The sequence below is a fragment of the Calidris pugnax genome, unplaced genomic scaffold, assembly GCF_001431845.1.
Source record: "Calidris pugnax isolate Ruff unplaced genomic scaffold, ASM143184v1 scaffold756, whole genome shotgun sequence".
NCBI lineage: Eukaryota > Metazoa > Chordata > Aves > Charadriiformes > Scolopacidae > Calidris > Calidris pugnax.
The window spans coordinates 13346-22683 of NW_015091418.1; the positions used below are offsets into that span (position 1 = coordinate 13346).

Genomic DNA, 9338 nt, shown 5'->3' on the forward strand with positions numbered 1-9338 from the left:
CACCCAGTGACCCCCCAGTGTCCCCCCCCAACACCCAGGGGCCACCCACGCCCCCAGAGCCCCCTCCATACCTTTGGGTGAGGGACCTTCTGCCACCTCCAAGGGCCACCTGAAGGTCCTGAGAGGTGGTGGCTTGGGAGGGAGATGTCCACCTCGGGGTGTCCCCTGACTTGGGGGGTTGTCCCCTGACTTGGGGGGCGGGGATTGTCCCCCCCACAGGTATCGAGCCCCAGGGCAACGTGGTTTTGAGACCCGCCCAGTTCACGGTGGAGACCCTCGACGCCGGGGTGGGAGAGGTCCTGGTCTACGTGGAGGACCCTGAAGGTCACACCGAGGAGGTAGGTTGGGGGGTAGGGGTGTCCCCCCACCTCCTTGAGATGTCCCCCCCCCTCCTTGAGATGTCCCCAGGTCTCCAACTCTGTGTCACCTCCCCCTCTTGTTGGGGTTCCAGGCCAAGGTGGTGCCCAACAACGACAAGAAGAGGACCTACAGCGTCACCTACGTGCCCAAGGTTGGGGGGCTACACAAGGTGAGCACCCACAGCACCCCCCCACCCACATGGGAGTCTCCAGGGGGTGGGTGGCCACCGAGGGGTGGTGGGGTCCCCAAGGGTATGGTGATGGTGGTCCTTGGGGTGTCCTACTTAGTGTCCCCTCTGGTGGCATGGCCATGGCATGGCCTGGTGGCACTGGAGACATGATCTCATGGTGGCATGGCCATGACATGACCTGGTGACACTGGAGACATGATCTCATGGTGGCATGGCTCTGTGTCACCTCCCCCTCTTGTTGGGGTTCCAGGCCAAGGTGGTGCCCAACAACGACAAGAAGAGGACCTACAGCGTCACCTACGTGCCCAAGGTTGGGGGGCTACACAAGGTGAGCACCCACAGCACCCCCCCACCCACATGGGAGTCTCCAGGGGGTGGGTGGCCACCGAGGGGTGGTGGGGTCCCCAAGGGTATGGTGATGGTGGTCCTTGGGGTGTCCTACTTAGTGTCCCCTCTGGTGGCATGGCCATGGCATGGCCTGGTGGCACTGGAGACATGATCTCATGGTGGCATGGCCATGACATGACCTGGTGACACTGGAGACATGATCTCATGGTGGCATGGCCATGGCATGACCTGGTGGCACCAGGGATGTCCTCATGGTGGCGTGGCCATGGCATGACCTGGTGGCACTGAGGGCATGATCTCATGGTGGCATGGCCAAGGCATCACCTGGTGGCCCCGGGGACGTCCTCATGGTGGCATGGCCATGGCATGACCTGGTGGCTCTGGGGCCATGTCCTCATGATGGTACGGCCATGACGTGGTCTGGTGGCACTGAGGATATGATCTCATGGTGGTATGGCCATGGGATGAGCTGGTGGGACTGAGGCCACGTCCTCATGGTGGCATGGCCACGACATGGCCTGGTGGCTCTGGAGACGTGATCTCATGGTGGCATGGCCAAGGCATCAGCTGGTGGCACCGGGGATGTCCTCATGGTTGCATGGCCATGGCATGACCTGGTGGCTCTGGAGACATGATCTCATGGTGGCATGGCCATGGCATGACCTGGTGGCTCTGGGGCCACATCCTCATGGTGGCATGGCCATGGGGTGGCCTGGTGGCACTGGAGACATGTCCTCATGGTGGCGTGGCCATGGCATGGCCTGGTGGCACTGGAGACATGATCTCATGGTGGCATGGCCATGGAGTGGCCTGGTGGCACGGGGATGTCCTCATGGTGACATGGCCATGGGGTGGCCTGGTAGCTCTGGGGACATGTCCTCATGGTGGCATGGCCAAGGCATCACCTGGTGGCACCAGGGATGTCCTCATGGTGGCACGGCCATGGAATGGCCTGGTGGCTCTGAGGACATGATCTCATGGTGACATGGCCAAGGCATCACCTGGTGGCCCAGGGGACGTCCTCATGGTGGCATGGCCCTGGCATGACCTTGTGGCTCTGGGGCCATGTCCTCATGGTGGCACAGCCATGGGGTGGCCTGGTGGCACTGAGGACATGATCGCATGGTGTCATGGCCATGGCATGACTGGTGGCACTGGAGACATGATCTCATGGTGGCATGGCCATGGGATGAGCTGGTGGGACTGAGACCATGTCCTCATGATGGCATGGCCATGGGGTGGCCTGGTGGGACTGAGGGCATGATCTCATGGTGGCATGGCCAAGGCATCACTTGGTGGCACCAGGGATGTCCTCATGGTGACATGGCCATGGGGTGGCCTGGTGGCTCTGGGGCCACGTCCTCATGGTGGCACGGCCAGGTGCCACTGCCATCACGTCCTTATGGTGGCACAGCAACGTCATGGCCTGGTGGCACTCCACCTGTGGCCTTGGCCAGGTGACCAAGGTGGCACTGGGGGACACGGCCACCTCCTGACTCCTCCTTGTCCCCCCAGGTGACGGTGCTGTTCGCGGGGCAGAACATCGACAAGAGCCCCTTTGGTGTCAACGTGGGCATGGCCTTGGGGGATGCCAACAAGGTGACAGCGCGTGGCCCCGGCCTGGAGCCCGTCGGCAACGTGGCCAACAAGCCCACCTACTTCGACATCTACACCGCAGGTGGGCTCTGGGGGCCACCACCCAACGGGGCGGGGTGGGTGACAACTGCTCCGGGGAGGTGTGGGGACGTGGTGTGAGGTGACGCTGAAGGGTGGCATGGCCGTGGTGGTGCTGGGTGGCATTGAGGGCATCTCCTCATGGTGGCATGGCCATAGGTTGGCCTGGTGGCTCAGGAGACATGTCCTCATGGTGGCATGGTCTTGGCATGGCCTGGTGGCTCAGGGGACATGTCCTCATGGTGGCATGGCCATGATGGTGCTGGGTGGCATTGAGGGTCACGTCCTCATGGTGGCATGGCCATAGGTTGGCCTGGTGGCATTGAGGGTCATGTCCTCATGGTGGCATGGCCATGGGATGACCTGGTGGCTCTGAGGGCATGTCCTCATGGTGGCATGGTCTTGGCATGGCCTGGTGGCTCAGGGGACATGTTCTCATGGTGGCATGTCCTAGTGGTACTGAGGCCATGTCCTCATGGTGGCATGGCCATGGGATGACCTGGTGGCTCAGGGGACATGTTCTCGTGGTGGCATGGCCATAGGTTGGCCTGGTGGCATTGAGGGTCATGTCCTTGTGGTGGCATGACCATGGGGTGGCCTGGTGGCTCAGGGGACATGTCCTCATGGTGGCATGGCCATAGGTTGGCCTGGTGGCTCTGAGGATGTGTCCTCATGGTGGCATGGCCATGGGATGGCCTGGTGGCTCAGAGGACATGTCCTCATGGTGGCATGTCCTAGTGGCACCAAGGCCATGTCGTTGTGGTGGCATGGCCGTGGTGGTGCTGGGTGGCTCTGAGACCGTGTCCCCATGGTGGCATGGCCATAAGGTGGCCTGGTGGCTCTGGGGCCACGTCCTCATGGTGGCATGGCCATAAGGTGGCCTGGTGGCTCAGAGGACATGTCCTCATGGTGGCATGGCCATGGTGGTGCTGGGTGGCATTGAGGGCATCTCCTCATAGTGGCATGGCCATAGGTTGGCCTGGTGGCATTGAGGGCATGTCCTCATGGTGGCATGGCCATGGGATGACCTGGTGGCTCAGGGGACATGTCCTCATGGTGGCATGGCTATGATGGTGCTGGGTGGCATTGAGGGTCACGTCCTCATGGTGATATGGCCATAAGGTGGCCTGGTGGCTCTGAGGGCATGTCCTCGTGGTGGCATGGCCATGGGATGACCTGGTGGCTCAGAGGACATGTCCTCAGGGTGGCATGGCCGTGGTGGTGCTGGGTGGCATTGAGGGCCATGTTCTCATGGTGGCATGGCCATGGTGGTGCTGGGTGGCATTGAGGGCATCTCCTCATGGTGGCATGGCCATAAGGTGGCCTGGTGGCTCTGAGGGCATGTCCTCGTGGTGGCATGGCCATGGGATGATCTGGTGGCTCAGGGGACATGTCCTCATGGTGGCATGGCCATGGGATGACCTGGTGGCTCAGGAGACACGTCTTCATGGTGGCATGGCCATGGCATAGCTTGGTGGCTCAGGGGACATGTTCTCATGGTGGCATGTCCTAGTGGCACTGAGGCCACGTCTTCATGGTGGTATGGCCATAGGTTGGCCTGATGGCATTGAGGGCATCTCCTCATGGTGGCATGGCCATAAGGTGGCCTGGTGGCTCAGAGGACATGTCCTCATGGTGGCATGGCCATGGGAAGACCTGGGTGGCACTGAGACTGTGACCTCCTCATGCCATGGCCGTGGGATGGCCTGGTGGCTCTGGGGCCACATCCTCTTGATGCCTCTGGTGGCCATGTCCTGCTGGTGGCATGGCCATGGTGTGACTTGGTGGCAGGGGAACCATGTCTTCATGGTGGCATGGCCATGGCATGGCCTGGTGGCTCTGGTGCCATGTTCTCATGGTGGCCTGGTGGCTCTGGTGCCATGTTCTCCTGGTGCCATGGCCATGACACGACTTGGTGGCTGTAGAACCATGTCTTCAGGGTGCCATGGCCTGGTGGCACTAAGCTCGTGTCCTCACGGTGACAGGGGCCGGCCCGGGCGACGTGGGGGTGGTGATCGTGGACCCCCAAGGCCGGCGGGACACGGTGGAGGTGATGCTGGAGGACAAAGGGGACAACATCTACCGCTGCACCTACCGGCCCGTCCTGGAGGGGCCACACACCATCTGTGTCACCTACGCTGGCGCCCAGATCCCCAAGAGCCCCTTCACCGTCAACGTGGCTGAAGGTGGGTCCTGCCCCGGGGGGGTCCTCGTGGTGGCCCCATGACTCCCATTGATTCCCCTGGTGGTCCCGTGACACCCATCGATTCCCTTGGTGGTCCCGTGACACCCATTGATTCCCCGGGTGGTCCCATGGCACCCCTGTGGTTGTCCATGGCCACAAGGGTTGTCCTGTGGCACCCTCACACCCCCTAGGGTGGCCCCATGGCACCCATCAGTGCCCATGGTGGCCCCATGGTACCTCTGTGTCCATGGTGGCCCCATGGCACCCATCAATACCCCAGGTGGTCCTGTGGCACCTCTGTGTCCATGGTGGCCCCATGGCACCTATTAGTGCCCATGGTGGCCCCATGGTACCTCTGTGTCCATGGAAGCCCCATGGCACCCATCGATACCCCAGGTGGCCCCATGGTGCCTGTCAGTGGCCACAGTGGCCCCATGGCACCCATCAATACTCCAGGTGGTCCCGTGGCACCCATCAGTGCCCATGGTGGCCCCATGGTACCTCTGTGCCCATGGTGGCCCCACAGCAACCATTGATTCCCCTGGTGTCCCGTGGTACCTCTATGTCCATGGTGGCCTCCATGGCACCCATCAGTGCCCATGGTGGCCCCATGGTACCTCTGTGTCCATGGTGGCCCTGTGGCACCCATCAACACCCCGGGTGGCCCCGTGGCACCCATCAGTGCTCATGGTGGCCCTGTGCCCTGCGTCATGGTTTTCCATGGCCCCAAGGGTTGTCCCATGCCACCACTCCATCCCCAGGGTGTCTCTATGGGTCCCTTATGTCCCAAGGTGTCCCCGTGGTGTCCCCATGCCACCCCTCTGTCCCCAGGGTGTCCCCGGGGTCCCTATGTCCCATGGTGTCCCCAAGGTGTCCCCATGCCACCCCTCCATCCCCATGGTGTCCCCGGGGTCCTTATGTCCCATGGTGTCCCCAAGGTGTCCCCATGCCACCCCTCTGTCCCCGTGGTGTCCCCATGGGTTCCTAGCCTCCATGGTCCCCCCTTATGTCCCCAGGGTGTCCCCATGGGTCCCTTATGCCCCTGTGGACCCCACGTCCCCCAGGGGTGTCCATAACCCCCTCCTGTCCCCCCCACCCTGTCCCCAAGGTGACAGTGGGGGTGTTGGGTGCTGAGGGTGCTGTTGTTGTTGTCCCCCCCCCTCCTGTCCCCGGGGGGGTCCTCGTGGTGGCCCCGTGGCACCCATCAGTGCCCGTGGTGGCCCCATGACTCCCATCGATTCCCCTGGTGGTCCCGTGACTCCCATCGATTCCCCTGGTGGTCCCGTGACACCTATCAACTCCCCAGGTGGCCCCATGGCACCCCTGTGGTTGTCCGTGGCCACAAGGGTTGTCCTGTGGCACCCTCGCACCCCCTAGGGTGGCCCCATGGCACCTCTGTGCCCATGGTGGCCCCATGGCATCCATCAATACCCCAGGTGGCCCCATGGTGCCTGTTAGTGCCCATGGTGGCCCCGTGGCACCCATCGATTCCCCCGGTGGCCCTGTGGCACCCATCAGTGCCCCTGGTGGTCCCATGGTACCTCTGTGTCCATGGTGGCCCCATGGCACCCATCAATACCCCAGGTTGTCTCATGGTGCATGTCAGTGCCCCTGGTGGCCCCTTGGCACCCATAGATTCCCCTGGTGGCCCCGTGGCACCCATCAGTGCCCATGGTGGCCCCATGGTACCTCTGTGTCCATGGTGGCCCCATGGCACCCATCAATACTCCAGGTGGCCCTGTGGCACCCATCAGTTCCCCCGGTGGCCCTGTGGTACCTCTGTGTCCATGGTGGCCCCATGGCACCCATCAGTACCCCAGGTGGCCCCATGGCACCCATCAGTGCTCATGGTGGCCCTGTGCCCTGCGTCATGGTTTTCCATGGCCCCAAGGGTTGTCCCATGCCACCCCTCCATCCCCAGGGTGTCCCCGTGGCACCTGTAGCCTCCATGACACCCCTCTGTCCCCTGGGTGTCCCCAAGATGTCCCCATGGCCCCCCCTTATGTCCCCAGGGTGTCTCTATGAGTACCCCAGGTGGCCCCATGGCACCCATCAGTACCCCAGGTGGCCCCATGGCACCCATCAGTACCCCAGGTGGCCCCATGGCACCCATCAGTACCCCAGGTGGCCCCATGGCACCCATCAGTACCCCAGGTGGCCCCATGGCACCCATCAGTACCCCAGGTGGCCCCATGGCACCCATCAGTACCCCAGGTGGCCCCATGGCACCCATCAGTACCCCAGGTGGCCCCATGGCACCCATCAGTGCTTATTGTGGCCCTGTGCCCGGCGTCGTGGTTGTCCATGGCCCCAAGGGTTGTCCCATGCCACCCCTCTGTCCCCGTGGTGTCCCCGGGGTCTCTACATCCCATGGTGTCCCCATGGGTTCCTAGCCTCCATGGCACCCCCTTATGTCCCCAGGGTGTCTCTATGGGTCCCTTATGTTCCATGGTGTCCCCAATGTGTCCCCATGCCACCCCTCTGTCCCTGTGGTGTCCCCAGGGTCCTTATGTCCCATGGTGTCCCCATGACACCCCTCTGTCCCGCGGTGTCCCCAAGATGTCCCCATGGCACCCCTTATGTCCCATGGTGTCCCCAAGGTGTCCCCATGACACCCCTCTGTCCCCAGGGTGTCTCTATGGGTCCCTTATGTCCCGTGGTGTCCCCAAGGTGTCCCCATGGCACCCCTTATGCCCCATGGTGTCCCCAAGATGTCCCCATGCCACCCCTCTGTCCCTGTGGTGTCCCCGGGGTCCCTATGTCCCATGGTGTCCCCAAGGTGTCCCCATGGCACCCCTTATGCCCCATGGTGTCCCCAAGATGTCCCCATGCCACCCCTCTGTCCCTGTGGTGTCCCCGGGGTCCCTATGTCCCATGGTGTCCCCAAGGTGTCCCCATGCCACCCCTCCATCCCCAGGGTGTCCCCGGGGTCCCTACGTCCCATGGTGTCCCCAAGGTGTCCCCACGCCACCCCTCTGTCCCCGTGGTGTCCCCAGGGTCCCTACGTCCCATGGTGTCCCCAGGGTGTCCCCATGCCACCCCTCCATCCCCGTGGTGTTCCCGGGGTCCTTATGTCCCAAGGTGTCCCCAAGGTGTCCCCGTGGTGTCCCCAGGGTCCCTATGTTCCATGGTGTCCCCAAGGTGTCCCCACGCCACCCCTCCATCCCCGTGTTGTCCCTGGGGTCCCTATGTCCCATGGTGTCCCCAAGGTGTCCCCATGCCACCCCTCTGTCCCCAGGTTGTCCCCAGGGTCCCTACATCCCATGGTGTCCCCATGGGTTCCTAGCCTCCACGGCACTCCCTTATGTCCCCAGGGTGTCCCCATGGGTCCCTTATGTCCCATGGTGTCCCCAAGGTGTCCCCATGCCACCCCTCTGTCCCCGTGGTGTCCCTGGGGTCCCTATGTCCCATGGTGTCCCCAAGGTGTCCTCATGCCACCTCTCCATCCCCGTGGTGTCCCCGGGGTCCCTATGTCCCATGGTGTCCCCAAGGTGTCCCCATGCCACCACTTCATCCCCTGGGTGTCCCCATGGGTCTCTGATGTCCCACAGTGTCCCATGGTAACTCCCTGACCCACGGTGTCCTCAAGATGTCCCCATGGCACCCCTTATGCCACAGGGTGTCCCAATGGGTCCCTTATGTCCCAAGGTGTCCCCAAGGTGTCCTCATGCCACCCCTCTGTCCCCAGGTTGTCCCCAGGGTCCCTACATCCCATGGTGTCCCCATGGGTTCCTAGCCTCCATGGCACCCCCTTATGTCCCCAGGGTGTCCCCATGGGTCCCTTTGTTCCATGGTGTCCCCAAGGTGTCCCCATGCCACCCCTCTGTCCCCAGGGTGTCCCCGGGGTCCCTGTGTCCCATGGTGTCCCCAAGGTGTCCCCATGCCACCCCTCCATCCCCAGGGTGTCCCCATGGGTCCCTATGTCCCATGGTGTCCCCAGGGTGTCCCCATGCCACCCCTCCATCCCGGTGGTGTCCCTGGGGTCCCTACATCCCATGGTGTCCCCATGGGTTCCTAGCCTCCATGGCGCCCCCTTATGTCCCCAGGGTGTCCCCATGGGTCCCTTATGTCCCATGGTGTCCCCATGCCACCCCTCCATCCCTGTGGTGTCCCCATGGGTCCCTATGTCCCCTGGGTGTCCCCAAGATGTCCCCATGGCACCCCTTATGCCCCAGGGTGTCTCTATGGGTCCCTACGTCCCATGGTGTCCCCAAGGTGTCCCCATGCCACCCCTCTGTCCCTGTGGTGTCCCCAGGGTCCCTTATGCCCCTCTGGACCCCACGTCCCCCAGGGGTGCCCATAACCCCATCCTGTCCCCCCCACCGTGTCCCCAAGGTGACAGTGGGGGTGTTGGGTGCTGAGGGTGCTGTTGTTGTTGTCCCCCCCCCCGGCAGCGTGTACCCCCTCGGCCTGTCGGGCCACCGGGCGGGGGCTGCAGCCCAAGGGGGTGCGGGTGCAGGAGGTGGCCGACTTCAAGGTGATGACCAAGGGCGCCGGCACCGGGGAACTGCGGGTGCTCCTCAAGGGACCCAGTGAGTGGACGGGGGGGCAGGGAGGAGGAGGGGGAGGGGAGGAGGAAGG

At 63.4% G+C, this 9338-nt stretch overlaps 1 protein-coding gene across 1 annotated transcript in view; it reads left to right on the forward strand.

Moving 5' to 3' along the window:
• Positions 1–9338, forward strand: part of LOC106899624 (filamin-C-like) — a gene marked incomplete at its 5' end in the record, with an annotated part of 21278 nt that overhangs the window by 7537 nt on the left and 4403 nt on the right. Inside the window, 5 exons of the mRNA XM_014961503.1 lie at positions 220–338; positions 452–529; positions 2414–2576; positions 4558–4758; positions 9152–9289. Of these exons, the coding sequence (XP_014816989.1) occupies positions 220–338; positions 452–529; positions 2414–2576; positions 4558–4758; positions 9152–9289 (699 nt within the window). The remainder of the gene's footprint in view (positions 1–219; positions 339–451; positions 530–2413; positions 2577–4557; positions 4759–9151; positions 9290–9338) is intronic.